The sequence below is a fragment of the Oryzias melastigma genome, linkage group LG8 (assembly GCF_002922805.2).
Source record: "Oryzias melastigma strain HK-1 linkage group LG8, ASM292280v2, whole genome shotgun sequence".
In the NCBI taxonomy this organism is placed as follows: Eukaryota; Metazoa; Chordata; class Actinopteri; order Beloniformes; family Adrianichthyidae; genus Oryzias; species Oryzias melastigma.
In genome coordinates this window covers 1,181,473-1,204,836 of record NC_050519.1, presented here as the reverse complement: position 1 = coordinate 1,204,836, position 23,364 = coordinate 1,181,473, and the positions used below count along the sequence as shown (strand labels likewise).

The 23,364-nt window shown below is 37.8% G+C and overlaps 2 protein-coding genes across 15 annotated transcripts in view; one reads left to right on the top strand and one right to left on the bottom strand.

Annotated features, from left to right (window-relative positions):
- The window catches only part of LOC112146133 (noggin), a 143,568-nt gene that overhangs the window by 24,792 nt on the left and 95,412 nt on the right, over positions 1–23,364 (top strand). The gene's annotated exons all lie outside the window — the stretch shown is intronic.
- Positions 3,764–6,846, bottom strand: LOC112146130 (myosin-11-like). The gene has a single exon (XM_024271797.2). The coding sequence runs from the start codon at positions 6,657–6,659 to the stop codon at positions 4,863–4,865; it is 1,797 nt and encodes a 598-aa protein (XP_024127565.1). The 5' UTR covers positions 6,660–6,846; the 3' UTR covers positions 3,764–4,862.

Here is a 23,364-nt window from a genome sequence, read left to right as displayed (position 1 = left end):
GCGTATCGCGCTGGAATGTTTGTCGACGTCTTCAGGTTGTGCTCGGTGTGAGAAAAAAAGCTTCAGAAAACAAACACGGCTCGGCTCGCAGCCGTCGGCGGGAACGGGCTTTGTTTCTGCCGCTCTCACCAGGCACAAATCGCTCATTAATTTGCTTGTGTGCAGCACAGATGTTTGATTTCACAGTCCAGTGAGTCTGCCCCCATAATTACATGTTTCTCACTTCGCGTACGGAGTGTGATGCTAAAGAAATGGGTTTATTTGGCGGCGTCTGCTCGAGTTGAGCTTAATCTAGCGTGTGAGCTCTCACTTTCACTTTAATGCTCATCAGAAGAGGGATGGAGCAGAATAAGTGACACATTTTCAGTGGGAAGAGCATCACCTCCTAAAGAAAGCATATTGGGTTACTTTCAAACATGTCATTTGTGGGACATCGGGGTGGAAATGTCTCCCCAGGGAGCAATCAGACTGACTCCAGCTTTTTCAGAAAGTCTCCTCTCTCTGCTGCTCCTCATTTTTCAGAACCTTAGAATCGCTGGAAATCCTAGCAGGCTGTTTGCTTTACTGGCATCTCAGTTCCACCGATGAGACGCGTTCCTGTTGTTTTTGAGAGGAGCTTTTGTAACTTCACTCCTCTGGAGATAAATCAATGTGTCCTCCACTACACAGACCAAATGTTTGATGCTCAGTTTATGAATCTTGAGATGTCTTCTTTAAAATACAGCATAAGGAGAGTCGGTCTAAAGATTGATGCTAAATTTCAGAAAATCTGTTTTGTTTGACAAGAATTGTCAAAATGTTGCTTTTTTTGGTCACAATTTGCTAAAAAAGGTGCACCGATGAGGTCTTTACAGGTCAAAGAGTTAATGAACAATTGGTTTATCAAATAAAAACAAAACGGAATACAGATTCATCCAGATGTCAAATGAAAAGTTGATTTTCGTGCCACTGAAACAAATCTAGTTAATCATGTTTTAAGTCAAAAATAGTTTCAATATTTTGCTCCCCATTACAAAAAAAATAAAAAAGGCGGTCATATCCGAGCTTATTCGATGACACGTGTCAAAGCCAAGGCCCGGGGCCGGATCCGGCCCTCCAGGTAATTCTATCCGGCCCTCCAGATCATTTTATTTCATTATTAATGACCCGATGTTATCTTGAGCTCATTTCTAACTTGTATAATTTTAACAAAATACATTTTTATGTAGAGTAAAATATTGAAAGTTATTTAAGGTTTTAGTTAATTTATTCTGGAATAATATTCCTGAGTTTTTATTATTCATAATTATGTTAAAAAGTTATTTTTACAGTTTTAAAAATTGGCATTCTGCTAGCTTTTTGGACTATTTTGGTATTTAGATTTTTTAGGCTATTTTGGAGTTTAGCTAATATTTCAGCTACATGTTAGCAGTTGTACCTAATTTAGGCATTTGTTTGTTTTTTGGCTATTTCAGAATTTAGCTAGCTGTTTTGGCTAATTTGGGCTTTTCTTCAGTATTTTTTAGGATATCTTGAAGTTTTGCTATTTTTTCAGCTACATGTTAGCTGTTTTGGCTGACATAACTTTTTTTTGTTTTTTTAGGCTAATTTGGGATTTAAACACACTATTTTATCAGCTTCAGCGTTTTCAGCCGGCCACATATTTTGTTTTTTTCCCAACAGTTGACGGCTGCAAAGTGCACACATACTGACAGTGGTTAGAATCCATTAAGGCCTCCTGCCAATGAATATTCAAGAGCAGGAGCGCCGCTAGAGAGTTTTGGCCCCATGAAAATAATTTTCACAGGCCCCCCCAAACACGGCAGCAACATTTTTTGATACTGTTTTACATAAATTTTCCATTATGATGGTACTTTTCACATGATTATCATCTGTGAGAAACTCTCATGTACATTATGGGAAGAACTGAGCACTCTGAATACAATAGAATTTATTTTGATTGATATAGTCGCAGCAATATTGATTTTTAAATAAGAAATGAACTTTATCATGAAAAATTGTATAATCAGTGGAGATTAAAAAAAAATAAACTAAAAAAAACACCATCAAAATACAAAATGTCTATGAGGTTTATCCTCATTTCAATAAAACTTAACTTATGAATGAATAGCAAATGAGTAAATCGAGCTTCTTTCTCCAGCCTTTTAACCTGGTTCTTGCTTGACGTTGTTCACCAGAGAACCGATCCCCAGCAAATCACATTCAAAATCAATAATGTCTTTGAGGTCCAGCGTTCTTCTCAACTACAGATGTGATTTATGACTCTTTGCAGGGAGCCGAATCTTTTGGATCGGTTCATGTCAAAGATCTGTTCTGAAGGATTTTTTTGGTTCTTTTTATATTTATTCACTTTTAAGAACCTGAAGTTTATTAATTTAATCCTGGAAATAATTACAGGGAGGATTGATTGGTTCGGATCTGGATCAGAATAATTCAAATTCAGATTTATCACCAATAGTTGGAATTTGTTGTGAAATATCAATTATAGCTTCATGTAACATTTATGGACAACATATTAAAGTCTGTAAATATTCCTCTGTCAGCATATACAGCATGTACATGTATAAAGCATACGTGTTATATGTGTGTACTTTGTTATTAATGCAACAGCTAAACCAAAGGTCTGAAACTCTAACAGAACCCTCTGGTTCAGTTTCTTACTGACAGAACTGAGCTGCAAAATCTCACTATATTCTTTATAGAAATACAATGTTTTTGTGGTCATTAGGCCAGTTAATCATAACATTTAACTTTTAAATATTCACAATAATTAAACTATAACAGATTATTTTTTCCAATTGGCCATATAACATTTTGATGTAAGGTCCTTTCAAAATAAAATTCAGTGTCAAAAAGATCTCCTGAAGCAGTAAATGTACTGTCACTTATTATGATGCAATCCTCTCATTAAGAACTTTGCTTCTGAACAGAAACTACAGGTTCTGCTCTGCAGCAAAAGATAAGAACATGTGCTTTAAACTTCATCTAATAAGAAACCGTTCTAAAAATAGATTTAATCCTCATTTTACTGTCATCTGACGTGTGCATTTTGCAGGATTAGTAAAACACAGAAGGCCTCATAACTTGGTGTCATGTCAGGGGTGGTTAAAAATAAATGTATTTTACTATTTTAAGATCACCTCATTAAACTTAAGTGACAAAATGTAACGAACAAACACATTATTGATACACAAAAACAATCGCAAACTGATCGAAAAATCTTCTTTGAGTTTGAATATATTTATATTAATCTGATAGTTCACTTATTGTAAATTTTTTTTAGTGAAATAATGAGATTGTTAATATCATACAGTTTTACATGGATTCTCTAAAGCAGAAGTTCTAACTAAAATGTTCAGATCATTAACATTGGAAACATTGTTCTGCTTCTCCTGGAGGACGTGGATCACGCTATAGAAGTGCACCTTATTCAAGAAGACCACAGGCAGTATGAGATGAAAAAACAAAGTTTTAGACCACAGATTGTTACTTTAAAAATATTTCCTTAAAAGAGTTTGGAAAATTGATGCCTGTGAGTTAATTTAGTCAGCAATGGGTCTTTTTGGTCAACCGAGCGTTAGCATTAGGCGTCCTATGGGAAATTCTATTGAACGTTAGCATCAAGCTAGCGGACTTCAGCTTTGTGCTAAATCGATTTGTATCTTTTGTGAATCGATTATTGATCTATTAAGCTTAAATTGATTCAACAGATATACTTCACTCTGAAAGACTTAAGAAAAACAAGGTATGATCAACAAGTTTCTTTTTTTTTCTTTTACACTACAGGTTGCATTGCTCAACATTTCATGTATTAAAGTCCAAATATTCAGTAGGACAACGCAGGGAATCGAACCCCAACCTGCTAAAGCAGGCGTACCATTACCAGTGTCTTTAGTTTTTGGACTATACATGAAAGGTGAAGCAAAACTGCCGTTTAACTTTCTTTCTATCTGCGGTTCTGCAACGTTTGGCCTACTGTGGTACCGATCCACAATGTCTAACATCCAGACGCTCTAGTGTTTCTGCAGCAGAAACGCAGGATCTCGTTCGTCTTTTTGAATATAAGAACAAGCTGCCTAGGCACGTACCTTCAGCTGCTGCCCAAACTATGCATCAACTCCTCATCAGCTCTCCTGGGGGTGGTGGGCCCGGGAGGGATGGTTCCCATGTCATTTTTTCAGCTTGGACTCGACCAGTCCCTCGTCTGTGAGGCCCAACTCCAAGCCGGTCCTGACTGCAGTCTGTGAGCTGCAACTGGACCTTGGTGTTTGTGAATCATGTGGAGATTCTTAACCGCTCTTAGTCTGGCTCGTCCCCTAGAAGCCATCGGTAGTAGGGCATCATACCTTGGGTATTAGCCCTGGACAGATTAGCTTCTAGGATCACTCGAGCACTCAAACCCCTCCACCACGGTAAGGTGGCGGTTTACGGAGGGGAAAAATTTGGTGTGTTGCAATATTTTTTTTTTTTTTTTTTTTTAAGTCCAGCTAAATTGTAAAGAATGAAACTAATTTTTTGTAAAGAATTGCACCACTTTTTTTTCCAATTATCTAATTTAACTATTAATAATGAATGAAATATTTTGATATGAATTCGTTTTGTTGGGTGGGGGGAAACTGAAGCGCTCAGAGAAAACCCACACAAACACACCTATTGGTGTGTCGCCCTTTTTTTTTTACGCTGGACTTTTTTTTTTTTTATATCTCATTTTTGTTTTATATCAAACATTTATTCCCCCTTTTTGGTGTGTCTTTGTATGTGGATGTGTAAGGTGGGGGGAGGAGGGCTTTTTAGGAAACAAATGCCCCCCTCAGGTCTCCCCGCCCCTAACGAGCAACGTCACTTGTTAGAGAGGAGGATACTCAGTGGTAGGGTACATTATGTGTGCTTTTCAGCTCAAATAACTTCCTTCTCATTATTGTTCGTCTCTTCAGTTCATCCAGAACCTTTTTGTACTGAAATCGTCCCTTCAGTTCATCCATTACTTTGTTGTACTTGACAACCAGTTCATGGGCTTCCTGTTGCTGCTGGGTCAGACGTGGAACCTGTTGTGGATTCTGTATCTGAACCTGCAGGTCTTGGACTTGGTTCTGGAGACGGTCATGTTCTTGCTTTGCTTTCAGATTTCTCTCCTTCGCTTTTAAGACTTTCTCCTCCACATCTTTCATATCTGAAAGCTTCTTCTGGAGATCATCCACTTCAGCATGAAGGTGGAAGTTTTCAGCTTCCACATGATCAGCTTCTGCTTTGATCTCGTTATATTCCGTCTCCAGTATTTGACGCTGCTTGAGAAGATCAGTCATCGTCTTTCTTTCCTGTTTGAGGGTCTTTGTTTCCTCTCGAAGGGGTCCCAGTTTATCCAGTACGGTGTTGTATTTAACAGCCAGTTCACGTACTTCGTCTTTCTGCAGTTTCAGATGTGAAACTTCATCCTGAAGCCGTTTCTTTTTGTCCTCCAGTTTGGACTTTTCTTCAGAGATTCTGTCATATTTGGCTTGAACCTCCTTAATTTCTTGATTTGTCTCCTGGAGGTCTTTGACTTCTTTCTCCAGAGCAGCGACAGCCTGTTGTGGGTTCTGGATCTGAACCTTCAGGTCCTGGATTTGGTTCTGGAGAAGGGCGCTTTGGTTCTTTGCCTTCAGATTTTCCTGCTGTGCAATATTGAGTTTTTCTTGCACATCATGAAACTCTGAAAGCATGTCCTTCAGCTCTGCAACATCTTGTGTCTGGTTGAAAACTTGCTTCACCAAGTCGCTGGTTTCTGCTTGTAACTCCTTACATTCAGACTCCAGCGCTTTACGGTGTTGCAGTTCTTCGGCCAGAGCGTTTCTCTCTGCTGTGAGAACGTTGATTTGTTCTCTAAGAGATTCCTGTTCTCTCCTTTCCTCCTCACGTCGAACAATCAGCTGACGTGTTTCCTCCTTCTGCTTTCTCTGATCAGAAATCTCTTCTTCCAGTTGAGCCTTCAGAAGAGTGAGTTCAAACCATTCCTCTTTCATTGTAGGATAGTTCTCCTCCATCTTCTTCTGGTCCTCATTTTCTTTCTGCAGCTCCTGAATGATTTGTCTCAGTTCATCAGTTTGTTGTTTCAAAGCCTGGAATTCCTCAAATTCTCTTTTCAGATCCGGTTCCAGGTGTGCTTTGCGGGCCGTCTGTTTCTGGAGTTTCTTCAGTTGAGATATCAGAGCTCTGTTCTCTTGTTCCAAACTTTTTCTTTCAGCTTTGAAGACAGAAACTTCTTGTTTCGTGCCTTTCAGCTGCTGAAGTTTGGACTGAAGAGAGTCCATCACAGTCTTCAGGTCTTGGTTACTTTCATAGACCTGAGAGGTTTTGATCCTCTCGTCTTCACACGTTTGCTCCATGTGCATCAGCTTCTCAACATCCACTCTTAGACGCTTCACCTGCTGCACCAGTTTTTTGTTTTCCTCAGTAGCAGCTTTCCGTGACTTTTTCAGTTCTTTGTATGAAGCGTCTAAATCTCTCCTTTTCTGGAATCTCCTGCAAAGATTCTCAACATGTTTGCTCATGTTGTAATTTTGCTGGAGAATCCTCTCTGTGATGTAGTTCAGTTCTTCAGTGGAAACCTCCATCTCCTGAAATTCTTCACTGTGGGACATTCTGGGTACACTTTCTGTATTTAAATCTGAGAAGATTGACATACGCTCGGTCTTTCTTCCAGGAAGGTGTTCCGCTCGTGTCGCTCGGGGAGTGTGTCTGTGCAGACTAACTGATCTGCTCTGAGCGACTTCTATTTATACCCCAAAGGTGGTGACCTCAAACGAGGTCATGAATCTTGAAAGAATCTGTGACATCAGTCGACCTGTCATTGATACAGTTGGTGATGATGTCACTGTGTGATGTCACTGTGTGATGATGTCACTGTGATGATGTCACTGTATGATGATGTCACTGTATGATGATGTCACTGTGTGATGATGTCACTGTGATGTCACTGTGATGTGTTGAAGATGTGATCAATGTGTGTAGTTCAAAACTACACTGAGGAGAATCTGATTTTTCTCCTCCTGAAATGTATATATTTCTTATTTTTATGAAGACAACAGTATAGTTCCTCTAATTTTATTTTTACTTTTTCCGTCCTCGGACTAATGCTGGAAGGCATGTCGTAGAACAATATTGTGATTCCGCCAGAAGGGCTTTGAGTTAAACAAGAATCATCCCGACAAGTGGATTTGTTTTTTAGGCTACTGGTTAGCTTCTAACTGATTGTACTGCTGTCTTTACCAGATACATGGACAACTGTGTCATCAGCGAACATCTGTACATTAATTTTGCGACACTGTCAGAAGAAAATGAAAAGAATAGGACAAAGAATGGCTCCTTGTGGAGTCCCAGTTTGAATTTTATGATAGCTTGATTCACAATTATTAACAACACATTGTTTATGATTCAGTAAATAAGACTGAAACCAAGACACGGAGCGCTTTGGAAAAGAGGAAATCTTATGAGAATAATAAAATAACTTTTATTGTAGATGCAGGACACTGCAGCTTTCCCCTCTCTTCATTTTTCATGGATTTATTCCCGTTGTTAACAACTGTGATATTTGCATCTGAAGCTAGAAAGATGATCTTGAGCTTTTATATGAACGTATAAACTCAGGGGAGGGAGGAAAGAGGAGCAAAAGAACAGTTCTCAGCCAATCACAAGGTGATTCCCATCGTTCACGTTAATGAGCCTGTCACAAGATTCCTGTCTTCATTTATTGTCTCTCCTTTTTAGGGATCCTGGTTTCTGAGGTTCATCTTCTCTACGTCACACACTGTGGTTCTGTCTGTCTGCACTAATCATATCAGACCATTTGAACCATTTTAAAACAAATATCGGTGGCGGGGTCCGGAAGACGTTAAAGTCTACAAAACAAAACTAAACATATAATCATATTTATATCAATACTACGACATTGACAATAAACATATTTTTGATTATATATTGGTTAATAATTTAGTGAAATAAATTTTTCTGTTTTATCATTTCATCATTAGGGGCCTCTCTGGGCCCCCTCTCAGTCTGGGCTCCTAGAATTTAAAAGTTTAGCTAATATTTCAGCTTCAGGCGAGCTGTTTTGGTTAACTTAAACTTTTTTATGGCAATTGGTATTTAGCTAATATATTAGCTGGTTATCAGCTTCAGTGTTTTTAACTATCAATTTCAGCATCTTCAGAGGCCAAATTCAGCTTCCAGCATTCGCACTAGCATTATTGTAGGTAATGCTATATATCTAGTTCATAATTATGTTAAGAAGTTACAGTTTTACAGTTTTAAAAATGTAGTCTTAGAGTGTTCAATAAATGTTTATCCTGTTCGGCCCGCGACCTCAGGTGTGTTTTGGATTTTGGCTCCTTGTGTGATTGAGTTTGACACCCTGCTTTATAGTGTAACACAGTGCATTTGTAACAACACTCCACAACTCCCAACTATCTGAGTTTATAAAAAAAAACAAAAACTTGCAAGTATTGTTCTTAAATTTTAACCATTTAGAGGATCACTGTTGCAATATTTTTTTTCTGTATTTTTTTTTACCCCGAAACTCACTTAAAATCCTTAACTTTTCCTGTAAATGGAGCGTTTTCTAGGTATATTCTGGTTGTGTCCACTAATCTGGAAGAGATTTTCTGTGCTGCACCACCAAAATCTGTCCACAACTTTTAGTTTGACTTTGGTAAACTACAAAACCACACTGGACCATTGAAGCATTATGGGTAATGTAGTCAGGAGTCTCACTGAATTACATGTACTTTAACTGAGTCGTATTTTATGTGTTAGTACTAAAAAATGTTGAGTTATCGTCAAAGTTTTATGTGTTTTTTCTATAAAAAAAGCTGCTTATTGTAGATGAGACAAACATGAAAGTTCCCATCAATTCTCCCCACCAATCACCTGCTTTTTAAACCCCATAGGCATTCTGGGTAGTGTAGTCCCATAGTGTTAGAACTGCTTTGGTTCCCCACAACACTCTACAGTCTGGTGATACTTTTCTATTGAAATAGACTGTTCATTCTTGTGCAGTTATATTTTGCAGAAAAAAGTCTATGTGCAACTGTTATCTGTAATTTTATAGATCAGTTCTTATAAGGTTTAGGGAAATAGTGAAATAGTAAAATAATCTGATCTTTTTGTTGTAAAACTGCGGCACTTCTTCTCCTTCAGTGTAACCAAAAGTATAAGACTGGAATCGGCATACTGTTGAGTTTATAACTGCATTCAAACAGACATAATAAATAGGGATGTCCCGATCAGGTGTTTTTGGGCGCGATCCGATTCCGAGTCATTTGATTTTGTGTATCTGCCGATACCGAGTCCCGATCCGATACTTTTATAAGACATTTAAAACATGAATAAATTAAACAAACAGATTGGTGTTGTCCCTTATTAATACTTCATTAACCTTCTTTTATCATTAAAAACTTAAATAAAACACTTCTGTGAAGTAGCTTTAATAAACAAGTAAAAATACAGCAAATATAAACTAGGAAAGAAATTTTCTTGTTATATAAGTGATAATTAGTCATGTGATAAAGTTTAGTGACTTTAGCTTTAACATCTTCAGAGCTCTTGAACATTTTTGACCAAATGTGATTCCTGTCCTCAATTTAAATTCTTAAAAATAAATTATGACTTTGTTTTTTAGCATAACATTTGATGAGTGTTCATGAATAGCTGATATCATTATTAGTTTTAATTTATTAGTTTTATTTATTTAGTTATTTTTAAGGTTATGTGCTTATTTTTTAAGTTCTTAAGACATCACATTTTTTGTTTTATTACCACAGTAGTTATTTTTTTTAACTGTTATTTCTCTGTCAGATAAATAAAACAGGCATATCAAAGGACAGCTCGGGTCCTAAGGAGTTAAATCACGGCGCTAGCATGTAGCAGTTAGCAGCTGCTGTTTAGCCATCTGTCTGCAGCATGAAGAGCTTCACATTAAAAAGAAACAAAAACTCTGCCTCTTTCTTTTTAAATACCTTTATAGGTTGTTGTTTGAGTTTATGATTTGATTTTAAAATGCCCTTTATTGGACCATTCTAATATTTACAAATTAACCCACATGATAAAAGAAAAGAAATAATGATGACATGAACTCTGAGGTTCAAAAGGAGAAAAGGAGTTCCCCATCAGCAGTCACATGACACAAAACTTTCTCTACAGCCCAGGTTTGGGAGAATTCCTCCAGCCTTTCAGTCACTCTGAAATAAGCATATTCCACGCGTAACCGTGATCTTAAAAGAGCATAAAACATCTGTTGGACATCAGTACATCCCTCAGAGTTTGCCTGATTACGTCTGGTGAGTCTGGTCTGTTTGTGTTTATGACAAACCAATAGAGACGCTTGCTGTCAGTTTAAAGCGTTTTTAAAGGAGTTATTGATCCCGGAAGTTAGCTTTCTAGCTAGCTTTGTTAGCTTTTGTTTTGTTAGCCTTATGCTTGACTTGCTGCCGTTTTCTGCTGCGTTTTCTGGTAATGACATTTTGTGATCTTTTCGTGAAATGCAGACTTGTAGTGGAGTATTTATCCATAAGGATACGATGAAACAAAAAGCTCTGATCATAATGAAAATAAATGAAATGTCCAATCCTGTTTGGACAAAGGAGTCCGATTCCTATCGAGTCCCCAACCACGTGATCGGCCCCGATTTCTGATCACGTGATCGGATCGGGACATCCCTAATAATAAATGTTGACCTATTTTCATAGTAAATATTTTTTTTTTTGCCTCTATCTTCTTAAAGTCACACGGTGAGGTAAACATGAGATTGTTTTCTTGGCAGGCTCAGATGTGTTGGGTTTCTTGGAGCTTTGATAGAGAACTTTAAGAGTTCTCAGACATTTTCTGGTAAATTGAAACCACTACAAATAATTAATGACTTTTAAACTCGCCGTGCTTTTCCTAAACGCAGTTTTCCTTTTGTGCGGGCAGACGAGCATCCGGCTCGGCTGGTGGTTTCTATTCCTGAGGGTGGCTGGATAAGGTTGCACTCTTAACATTTACACACTTGCCAGTGGCAACAAAGCAGCTATTGCTTTGGCAACCTCTGCCAGCCATTAAGCACAATTTGTCTGGTATCCTCGTGTTGAAAGGACACAAAGGAGGGAGCGTAAAGCCAGCGGGAGGAAGTCTCCGGAGCTGTCCCGCTGGCCGGGCCGGGGGCCCCATGTGGGCAGACCGCGACAGAGAGGCTGGTCCGGCTCCCGCAGGACTGCATGGGGACACCAGCAATCGGAGAGGGAAGCCCCCCCTCTTTATATCCCACCTACAATTCCCCCCTCCTCCCCGCAGCCGTGCATCTGACGGTTAAAACAACAGCCTCTGTGGCCAGCCGGGCTCCACTGGATTTACGCTTCTCTGCGGTTTCCAGGAAGCGTCTTCGTTCTGCTCGTCGGGGTTTGTCTTCTGCTCTGGAAGGCAGAGAGCACCAAAAACCACCAAAACTCAAAGGTGCTTCATTTTTACTTATTGTTTAAGCTTTTACCCCCAAAACGCTTCAGAATTTGGACTGAAACAACATGTAAAGCGGTCTTTACCTTCATCACCAGACAGTCTGTGGTTTGGGAAGCTAACCGGAGGCTTAACTCTGAGGTTTTCTGTGTCATAAAGAAGGTTCACCACTTACAGGAAGCTAAAGCCTAATCTGTTCTGGAGCGTTTGACACCAAACGCCCGGATTCAGTTTCATGAGTTTGCTTTCCCAAAGACAAATATGTGTCTGTGGGACCTGAGTTTGCGCTTGGTCATCCCGTGGTAACGTTCACCGGGAAGCGCTCTCCACAATGTAATCTTGATTATCAGGAACGTCCAATCTCGGATAGGTTTGGATCTTCAGCATCTTTTATTCTATAAATCTATTTAACAGTTTTTGAATCCCTAAAGTGACTGGAGGTCATAGATTTTTATTTTACTTTTTTTTTTTCCAATCTCTATTTTAAATGTGGATCAGATTCCCACAAATGAGACATTTACCCCAGACTGGGGGTGTAGCAGATCACGGATAATCCGTGGTCCGTACGGATCACTAGCCACGGTTCAGGCCACACATGTTCTGTGGATCATGTACTTTATACATGTTTTCTCGAATATGTTTTAAAGCTTTTAAAAAAAGTAATTTTAAGCTTTTATCTTCTCATTTTTTCCTTTTTTTTCACTTTTACTGATCCGATTAATGATCCGAACAGTCACCCTGAAACCGTGACACGATCTGAACTGAGTTTTGGGATCAGTTACCGCCCTACCTCAGACCAGGTACGGTCTACGATCTTCCCACTGGCTGTTGTTCTTTCTGTTTCTTCAGAAAGTTTCCTTGATTTGTAAGCAAAAGGCCAAGTAAACTCTGGTCCACCTGAAAGTCAGGATCTCTGTTCACTTGCAAATGAACACTGCTGCGATTAACTACAGTAGGAATGTATGTTTGCTATACAGTAAATTACCTACAGTTGGTTCAAAATGCAGCTGCAAGGCTTTTAACAGGAACCATCACATTTCCGCGGTTTAACCTTCTCTTCAATGGCTTCCTGTGAATTTTAAAATTGACTTTAACATTTTAGTTTTGCCTTTTAGGGCTTTTATTGATTAAATTTCTCAACTGTTGGTTGAGGAAGCCGCCTCCTTCGTTCCTCAAACCTGAACAAACTTGGGATCCCACTTGCTATAAAACTTGAATTGCATTTCAGGCAGTGAAATGAAATCTCTTCGGGTGGCTGATCCTCTTGAATCTTTTACAAAACAGTTAAAAAAACAAAAATATTTTAGCTAAATATTTATGTATTTGTTTGTTTTTGTGTTGTTCTGGTTTTACGATCAAAGTTTACTTGCTTTCCTGCAGGCCAACGGGATGAGGAAACCTAAAGTGGGATTCATTTTAATCCCTAACAGGAATGTGATCTTATTAGGACACATTCACTCTGACTTGTTTGGTCCTCTTAGTTCTGCAGGTGTGAAAGCTCACCTGAACTCTGGTTTGGACCCCACAGAAGAACTCTGTTTGGTGGAGGCTCTCTGTGCTTCTGCAGATGAACTCTGGTGCGGTTCACTTTAGTGAATGTAGACAGAAGATGCTGTAAGCTCCGTGTGTTTCCATTCACTATGAAATTTTCCAAATTGGATTTGTGATGATAAATTTGCTTGATTGGAACCACAATTTTGAAAACAACTTGATTTTTTTAACAAAAAAAGTTTTTAAGAAATTGACATATTTTGCAAAAGTGAAGCACTTTATTCTAATTAAGTGAGTCACATGACCAACAACCGGATACCACGGGCGCCACTAGAGGTCCCACAGCATCAGTCGGAATTGTTGGATCCACAGCTTCTGTAAAACCACGATTTTCCAAAATCTTTTCTTCTGTAGCCGCTATCATGTAGCTCGCCGCTCCATGACCTGAATAAGACGCCGACTTCTCCTTTGATAGATGATGCTAGTGCCGCGGCAGAAACATGAAAGTATCTGCTCTAAATCAAAGAATTGTTCATATTTTGAATGACTTATCGCGTGAGCTGGTTTGTGTTTATCCACATCATTATGATTTCATGGAAACAGTGAAATAGTTTTTTTTTTTTACATTTCAAGAATTTTGATAACGTTTGGCGAATGTCTACAATGGAAACGCAGGTAGTGCAAGTCTGAAGAAGCAGGAATCATGAATTTGGAGGGGTCTGGGTAGAGATGGATACGTTTGGGTTTTATCTGATGCCAAACTGGTACTTTCTGAAACATTTTTTGAACCGAGGCTTCAAAAATGCAAAAATCACACCACTGTTTTAAAAAAAAAAAAAAAAGAAAAAAAAGAAAATGACATGCGAAAGCAGGAAGGAGGGAGCTTGAAGACGCTGAGACGCTTGATTTAATTCTTCACAGACGCTGAAGTTGACTTGTATTTCACAGCTCATTGCCATGGCAACGGTACACGTCGTTTTTGCCCATTGGGTTGCTGAATTTGAATCTTTTGCTGTGAAGTTCAAACGTTTTCTCACTATGACTGAAGCTCTGCCCACCTCCGATGGCCACACCCATTCTTATGAGTCCGCCCACAACTGGTAGGAAGATGAAATGATTGGCTAGAAGTGCACAACAAAATTTAATGTCATAAACAAACTACCGAAATCTACGATTTTATACATTACGATACATTTTCACCATCCCTACTGCCACTTTCAAACAATAGCGCCCCCTATTGAGCAGCTCTTGGAAATGCCTGACTTTTCTTTTCTTTTTTTGCAGACTGTTTGGTTACTTCAGTCTTTGGTCTTCTGTAAGTAAAAAAACAAACCAAAAAAGGTGGTAAATTTATCAGCTTTCCCGCCCATTCGAGTAGATTTTCTCGGCCTGGTGTCACATTTTATGAGCGTAGAGTGAAAGACAACCGAAGTGGTTAAAGGAAGGAAAACAAATCGCCTTTCTGATGTTTAACTGAGGACAGCAGCTCTGGTGTGACTCTGCTGGAGCTCTGCAGGGGGCTGACGGACGTGAGAGGATCTCAGAGAGGTAATAAAGTGATTATGGGGTTCTTCCCTTCAACTGTGGAGCAGCAGCTCCCATCAGACTTGAGTGATAATGGTTTAGTTCTTCATTAGGTTCATTCACAGCATTTTGGTTTTGCTGCAATTTGCTTTAAATTCATCTTAGATTAAAACTAACCCATTATTTAAATGATCATAAAAATGATATTATTTTACATTGAGGGAGTGACTCCATCGTTTCCTAAGGTTGTTATGAAAACAGTAAAATTTGGGTCAAAAATGGTACAAATTACACGTTTGTACAAATCCTCATGTGTTCATAAAAATGTGAAGTCTTGAGTCAAAGTCGTGCATCTCCTCCTAATCCTTAATCTCCATCTGTGCTGCCAAGAAAAAAGTTCATTGCTGATCGAACGTCTTTAGAAAATAGTCATTTTCATATTTTTTAGCAACTGTTTTCAATTAATTTGATCCTTTATCTTCATTTTCCCACAGATTGGACACCGTTATGAGCAAAGCAAAGAGGAGAAACATTAGAAAATAACAATAATTATTTTGACTTCAAAGGGTAACCAAACTGTTGACTTCTATAAACGGACATTTGGAAGTTCTGCCTGTTGGTCTTTGCCACATTTTATCAATTTAAAATATGTTTTCTAAAACTGTCTGTGTACTGCCCCCTACAGGTTGAAATTGTTGAATTTTGTGATTGGTCAGCTGGTGTAAGTCCCAGAAGTTTCACGTCATCATGCTGCAGCTCCAGTATAAAAGCCCCGCCCATCCTTGGTTCTCTAACGGTCGGTCATAATAAAAATAAACTTTAACTGGGCAGAAAAAATCTTCTGACACTCTACGTCTCAAACCCGAAGCGATTGCTGTTGTTAACATAAATTAGAAGAATAAAATCGTAATTACCTTCATAATCAAACAAGCAGTATTCACTGAAGTACTTGTAACCTTCGTCTCACGTTAACAGAGTTTTCAGAGAAAAATAATCCCCAATTTATTCAATATCGTTAATTAATATTAATTAATTTAATATTCATAGGAATCTGGGAAAGCAGCATTCTGCAGGCTGGACTGCTGACATCTGTACTTTGATTTGTGAACGATCTAAGACAATTTAGTAGAACATTTCTAAAATAAATATTGTACAATTTAATGTTCCAATTGGTTAGGTTACAAATAGTTAAAGCAAGCATTGTAGCGTCTACTTGTTGTCATAGTGACTGAAAGTGGCACGTCTGACTTGGTTTTCTTGTATTTTTAATATGTAAAACTGCTGCAACAGGAAGATCTTATTTTGAAAGGAACTCGTGTATGCTGCTATCAAAAATAAAGAAGTTAAAGTTGTAATTTGAAGAGAAATATCACATTTATGGTACATATTTGTAATTTCATAAATACATTGCTCAACAGGTACATAAACTATAAAGCATATTTTCTAATAAAGTGGGATTTGGTGGCTCTCGCTAGACTTTTTTCTTCAAATTTTCACTTTTTTTTAGTTACAATGTCTATTTTTCAAGTTTTCAATCTGTTCTTCGTCCTCTTTAAGCGGATCCTGATTTGACCCCATACAAATGTCTCCTCAGGTGTTGAAGGTTGCAGACCTTTGCTTTAGACCGTATTGGTGATGTCACATTTTTGTCTGACGTCACGTGAACTTATCACATAGTCGATTAAATGTCAAACTTTACTAAAAAAAGTATTTTTTTCCACCTCACATTCTGGGATAAAATTGTCTAAAATCCTGGAGTGAAAGTCGAGCTGAATCCAATCCATCTTAGCAGTGATTGCTACCTACAATCTGTAAGTTTATTTGGCTGAAGTATTCATCAATCTCAGATTTAAAAAGTAATTGTTGAGCTTCTTTTTGACATTAGATGTTTTGCATCATCAGGTTAAAATGTTTTTTCAATTGAGTTTCATTCTGTCTCTCAGGAAATGTTGGAATTTACTCTTTAATTGTATTACATTTTTGATTATTTTTTCTTTGTGTTGTCAGATAAGATCAATCGGTCTCTATAACTCAGGAGTGTCAAACTCAACTGCACGGCAGGCCAAAATCCAAAACACACCTTAGGTGACGGTTCGAACAGGATAAACATCTATTGAACACTAAAACTAAATGTTTAAAACTTTAAAACTGTAACTTTAAACATAATTATGAACTAGATATATAGCATTACCAGCAATAATGCTAGTGTGAATGCTGTAAGCTGAATTTGGCCGCTGAAGATGCTGAAATTGAAAGATAAAAACACTGAAGCTGATGACCAGCAAAAATATTAGCTAAATGACAAATTAGCTAAAAAAACAAACAAACAAACAAAAAACAAAAACAGGTTAGCCAAATGAGCTAGCATTTAGCTGAAAAAATAGCTAAACTTCAAAATAACCTAAAAAGTCCTAAATGCAGAGATAGTCTAAAAAGTAAGACTACACTTATAAAACCTTAAAACCGTAGCTTTTTAACATGATTATGAACTAGAACTATAGCATTACCTGTGATAATGCTAGTGTGAATGCTGTAAGCTGAATTTGGCCGCTGAAGAAGCTAGTGCTGATAGCTAAAAATGCTAATAGCTGAAAACACTGAAGCTGATGCCCAACTAAAATATTAGCTAAATGCCAAATTAGCCTAAAAACTACAAAAATAAAAACTTAGAATAGCCAAAGCAGCTAGCATGTAGCTAAAAAAATAGCTAAACTTCAAAATAGTATAAAAGAAAATGAAAAAAAGCCTAAATTAGCCAAAAAAGCTAGCATGTAGCCTAACCCCAAAGCGGGGTAAAACACTTTTACAGTATGCAGTATGTATTTTCAATGTATTTTACATTTTTTTGTTGTTTTTCAGATTGTTTTATTTATATGTAAAGCACTTTGTAGTATATTTTATATTAAAAGTGCTATATAAATAAAGTCAGATTTGAAATATTAGCTAAACTCCAAAATATCCTAAAAAAAATCTTAGTAAATGCCAAAATAGTCCAAAATGTTAGCAGAATGACAATTTCTAAAACTTTAACACCATAACTCTTTAGCATATAATGTAAAGGCAGGAATAGTATTCCAGAATAAATCAACTTAAACTTAAAATAACTTTTAATATTTTACCCCCCATAAAAATATATTTTGTTAAAATTGTACAAGTTGGAAATGAGCACAAGATAACATCATTAATAACAACAAAATGAAATAATCTGGAGGGCCGGATCCGGCCACCGGGCCTCAACTTTAACACATGCCATAATGCATGATGGGAATTGTCTCTTTGCCTTTAAAAAGAACTAAAAAGTTTCTATTTTAGTAGTTTTTAAAAGCTTGGTATTTTGAAAGGGGGTGTGTCAGAGCTATGACATCACCTCTGACGCTCGTGGTCGTTGCAGCGTCGAATGCTCGCTGAAGCGTGGCGATCTGCTGCTGGGGGGGGCTGCGGGGGAGGCGGGGAGGCTCCCGGGTGGCAGGGCATCGAGCGGGGCCTCCCTGGCTGGCGCCTGTAATTTTACCTTCCCATTCATCAGCCACAGATATTAATAATAACAGCACATCTGGATTCACTTTACTGTCTCGCGTTAACCCTTTCCACGGCGGCGCTGGCTGCTCCTGCAGGCCGCGGCCCCCCCTCCGCCCGGCTGCAGTCCCATTCCTCCAGCTGTCACTCTTCATTTCTGTCTGAGCCGCTGCAGCACTTTTTTCCTTTGGCAGCTCAGAGCAGACAGCTCATCTGAAAAACATTTGCCGCTTTTTTTCAAGTGCGAGGAGCTGTCACGGCAACCTTAGCAGTTAATGGCAGGATCTGCATTCAGACGGCAGCTTCTCTAATGAATTCAGATCCATACGGCACAGATAATTACACCAGGCATCCCTGTAAAAGTCATTCGGCGTCGAGGAAAAAGTGCCGACGCACAACAAGTCTCCTGGACTCTGTCCTGATGCAGAACCGTCTCTCCACTCGAGACTTTCCTGCTCTCCAGAATCTGGAGGCAACAAACAAAGACACTTTGTTGCTGCGACTGAGAGCGACATCCGTAAACCAAACCGAAGGTTCAGGAGATTTTGACTTCTTCTAAAAGACAGCAGGACGATCTCTGCCTTTGAAAATGCGTTTCTCAACTTTGGCACCGGACTTCTTCTCCTGGACGGTTCTGGTTGATGACAACAATTCTTAACCCATTTTTAGAGACAGTTGAGCAAAAACCAATCAGGACGAGTCAAATTATTCATTTTAAACCATCAGAAGTTTCCTCAAGAACAAAAAAAAAAAACAATTGTTTTCATCCAAAGTGACAAATTTCCTGAAACAAAAAGAAAATAAAAAATTCTGTAATGATGCTACACTAGGCATGTCCAAAGTCTGGCTCGAAGACAAATGGAGCCTTAATTCAAATATCTGTTTGCTCCAGTTATAAAATCAATAATAGACGGCACCAAACACTTTCTAAGAACTATGATTTCTTGATTGTGATTTGCTAAACTATGTTATAAACCATTTAAAAACCTTTACAACATTTAAGGGTCAAATGGAAAAAAAAACTTTTGTTTTTTGTCTAAATAAACCCACAGAGGTTTTTACATCTGAATAAAATCACTGTTTGTGTTATTTTCCTGATTTTGATGATTTATGTTTGGAGTTCATAGTGAGCATTAAATAGTGAATAATAAGGACCATTTCATATAAACTCAGATTTGATGTTTACAACAGATTTTATTTTCCAGACATTTTTTTAATATTTTTTTCTGGTTTATAAAAATAAACTTAACAGTCATTTTTGTTAAAAATGTATTTAGATATTGACTGATTGATTAATCTGGTTTTTCAAGCATAGATTGTGGACATCACAGGACAAAACACAGATTTTTCAAACTCATTGGAGAAATAATGAAATGCATTAAATAGAAAATAAAAAACAAAAACAAAGTCAGTTATGTCACAATAAATTTCATTTAAACTAGTAATTATCAGCTAAAGTCGAGTAGAGTTTGATTTTCTTGAAAAGAAGCGAACATATATAATCCCATCCATACTAAGTTACTTCAATTTACAGTTTTGTAAAGATATAATTTTGTTCTGTGTGAAGAAATGAAAAGTATCCTATTACAAAAACCAACAAACAAAAAAAAACATTTGTATTTATTTACCCAATTAGTTTGACCTAAATCCTTTAAATCCCAGCCTTCATCCGTCTCTTCTGGTGTACCCCAAGGTTCTATCCTCGGCCCCCTTCTTTTTCCATGTTGGTTTCAGCTTTAGCTCTCCTGCAGCTCTGGTTTTTGCTGTATTGTGCCGGGTCCGGATGACAGAACAGAACCAGAATACGACCCAACACTGGGAAAAGGCAGCATATGTCTGCGTCTTTATTAGTGTTTTTGTTATTTCTCGTCTTTACCTTAACAGTAGAATCTATTGTGGGTTTTTGCTCCCAGGACCTTTTGTGGAAGTCTGAAACCAGAGCGGGTGACGGCGAACAAGAATATTCGTTTTTTCCTCTGTGAGCTCTGATGCCCACCGTACTCCTGTTCACTTCAGTTGTTTTCTGTGGGAGTCGCCTTTAAAATCTGCCGAGAACTTTCAGTGAAAAGCATTTCAGCGGTAAACTTCTAATTGTGTTTAACGTGTCGTGGAAGAGGCGGGAAACTGACGAGCTGTCACAGTGCGGCAGACGTGTTTTGGGACGTATCGGCAGAAATGTTCCAACTGGGCAACAGGAAGTTTACATTTTAATGTCCCGTTAATGTCCAGAGATGCCAATAATGTACAGAAGTTCCATTAATCGTCTGGAAGCTGAGGCTCCAGAACCACATTTGGTTCTTTTAACCCTCAATTGTTTCTCAGTGGTTAAAGAAAAATAAAAATGTTTTTAGTTTTAAAAAGTAGCACATTTTTTTTAAACTCCAAGTCTCATCAAGCAAAACTAAACTACGAAGTCTAACTTTATTCTTCTCATTCACAAACAGTCGAAAAACAGTAAATCACTCCGTCAGGCTTCTGACTACATTACCCATAATGCTCCAACAGTCCATCAAGCGGTGTGGCTTCATAGTTGCAATGGAAAATCAGTTGGAGGTTAGAAAGCAGAACCAAAGTTCACATCATGAGGCGGATTTTCTATTTTGGAAAAAAAAATCAAGGAGTTAAAGTGAAACTTGTGATCCTAAAAATATATTAGCAATGATTTAATTCTAGATAGTTGGATGTACAACTTTATGGCTGAGATGCACCACAAAACATAAATGGTTGAAAGGTCATTTGGTACCGGGCTGCAGATCCGGCCCTCCAGATCATTTTATTTTATTGTTATTAATGACCCGATGTTATCTTGAGCTCATTTCTAACTTGTATCATTCTGACAAAATATATTTTATTGTAGAGTAAAATATTGAAAGTTATTTAAGGTTTTAGTTAATTTATTCTGGAATAATATTCCTGCCTTTTTATTATTCATAATCATGTTAAAAAGTTCAAGTTTTAAAGTTTTAAAAATTGGCATTCTGCTAGTTTTTTTTTGTGACTATTTTGACATAAATGAAGATTTTTTTTTAGGCTATTTTGGAGTTTAACTAATATTTACACACTAGCTGTTTTGTCTAATTTATGATTTATTTTCTGTTTTTTTCAGCTACATGCTAGCTGTAGGCTTACCAAGGTGTTTTTTTTTTAGTTTTTTTGTCTAATTTGTCATTTAGCTAATATTTTAGCTGGTTATCAGCATCTTCAGCAGCCAAATTCAGCTGACAACATTCACATTAGCATTATAATGCTGTATATCTAGTTGTGTTAAAAAGTTGCTGTTTTAAGGTTAAACTTCGTTTTATTGTGTTCAATAATTGTTTATCCTATTCGGCCCACGACCTCAGGTGCGTTTTGGATTTTGGCCCGTCTATCCGATTGAGTTCCAAACAGTCACGTAATGTAAGCAGTAGGAATAACACAACAGACGAGTCGCAGTCAAATGTGAAGCAACAAATTGTTGTGTTAGCAAACAGGAAAAAGTGGTCCAACTCCTTAAGTTTTAGTACGTTTGTTCTAACACGGCAGAAAAACACTTCTTAAATATTTTCCTGTCTTGTTACGCGCCACACGCTGCCGTGACGTCACCCCGAAAGATACCTGGTAGTGAAATCATCTTAAAAACAATACCATAACACCGCAGTGATGAGACAGTAACTCATTAAAATGTGGTCAGATGAATTCGGACTCATTAAAATAACTTTTAATGTGATGCACATTGATTCTCACACTTTTCCTGACGATCTTCATGTCATTGACACTTACTGACGTAGCGTCCTCAGTAACCGTCTTGCAGCGTGTCTCCACCGAACCAAAGCAGCAGTAAAAGTCTTGAACCTGATGCTGATGCAGACGAATCGATCAGCAAAACAAAACGGTTTGGAAGCATGTCCAGACTGCAGCGCATCCATCTTTCTCCTCTGTTTTGACCCGCCCTCGTCACTGCTGGCCAATGACTGAAGAGATCTCTAGTCACATGGTTTTGTTTACAAAGTTTGGTCAGAAACAGAAATCTCTGGTAGACGTCAGTCTGAATACAGACCAAACGGAATCTACAGGACTCAATCCAGAACAAATAAGTGGACCCTACCCGAACCAACGGACATTCCCAGTCTGAATTCACCCTTAGATTATTTGTTTATTTTGTCATGAATCTGAAAGAAGTTTTATTTTAAAAAACTACCAGATTCTGTCCACCACTTCCATATCTGCTACCCTCTTAAAGAGGCTGCTCAGACGGCTGAATTAAAAACCCAAGATTAACTAAAAAAATATATATATATATATTTTCTTTTCTTTGGAGAAAAAAGTCATTGAAGAAATGCAGGAAGATACTAATTTATCCAGAATAAGAAATTTTCTATTTATAGACTAACCAAGAGTTCTGGATAATAGTTCCATATACAGTGGAATAACGTTCCTTTTATTTAGAAAATACCAGTTTTATGATTGTTTTGTTTTATCTGCTTTTTGATACAGGATAGCTTTTATTTTGAAAGGAAGACATATGAACATCTGCTAAAAATAGTAAAAAAAAAAGATATTTTCTCTGTTATTTATGCCAAAGAGGGAAAGAGTTCATTTATATGCATCATAAAACTAAAGAAAACATAACCAGTGACTTGTTTTTGTCGACTTTATGGGTCGTACTGGGTTGTAGTGGAACCTCACTGCGAACATTCGGCAGAGATCTTATTCAAGAATCTAACATGGTGAGGCAGATTTTCAGAATTTTTCGTCAAAAGTTTGGAGCAATCTTCCTGAAAATGTTCAACTTTTTTCTTTAGAAATGTGTTTTAAGCTGCGGACTAGTGTCTGTTTTTAATGATTTTTAAATTTCCAAATTTTAATCTTATTGATTTTTTTCTTATGATTTTATTTGTTTAACTGAATGATTTTTATTTCCTTTTGTAATTTTATATAATTTGAATTCCCTTTGGTATGAATTGTGCTTTACAAATAAAGCACCGACTTCCCAGTCGGTGAGAAATTGACCCGAATGTTTCTTTAAGTGTTGCAGACGCCTGATGGTGTAAACCACAGGTGTCAAACTCCTGATTTTATTCACTTGTGTTCACAAATATTCACTTGTGTTGTTGCTTTTAAGTAAACGCTACATTTAGGTAATTTTAAAGCTAATTTGGTTTGTCTCATATGTGAGACAACAGGCCTGAAGTGTTTTTGGAGGATTAGTTTCTGCACTAAAATGCTCAGAGGCTGCAGGAAAATGAGTGAAGTTGTTGATCTTTGGTGATGCATTTCAGGGAAACTCTGCCGCCGCCGCCTCCACACGCAGGCGGAGTCGATCAGCGCTGGTGGGCGGAGTCAGGCCACAGCCCCTGGCCGCCAGGCTTGGCTCTGTGCCCGCCGTCTACG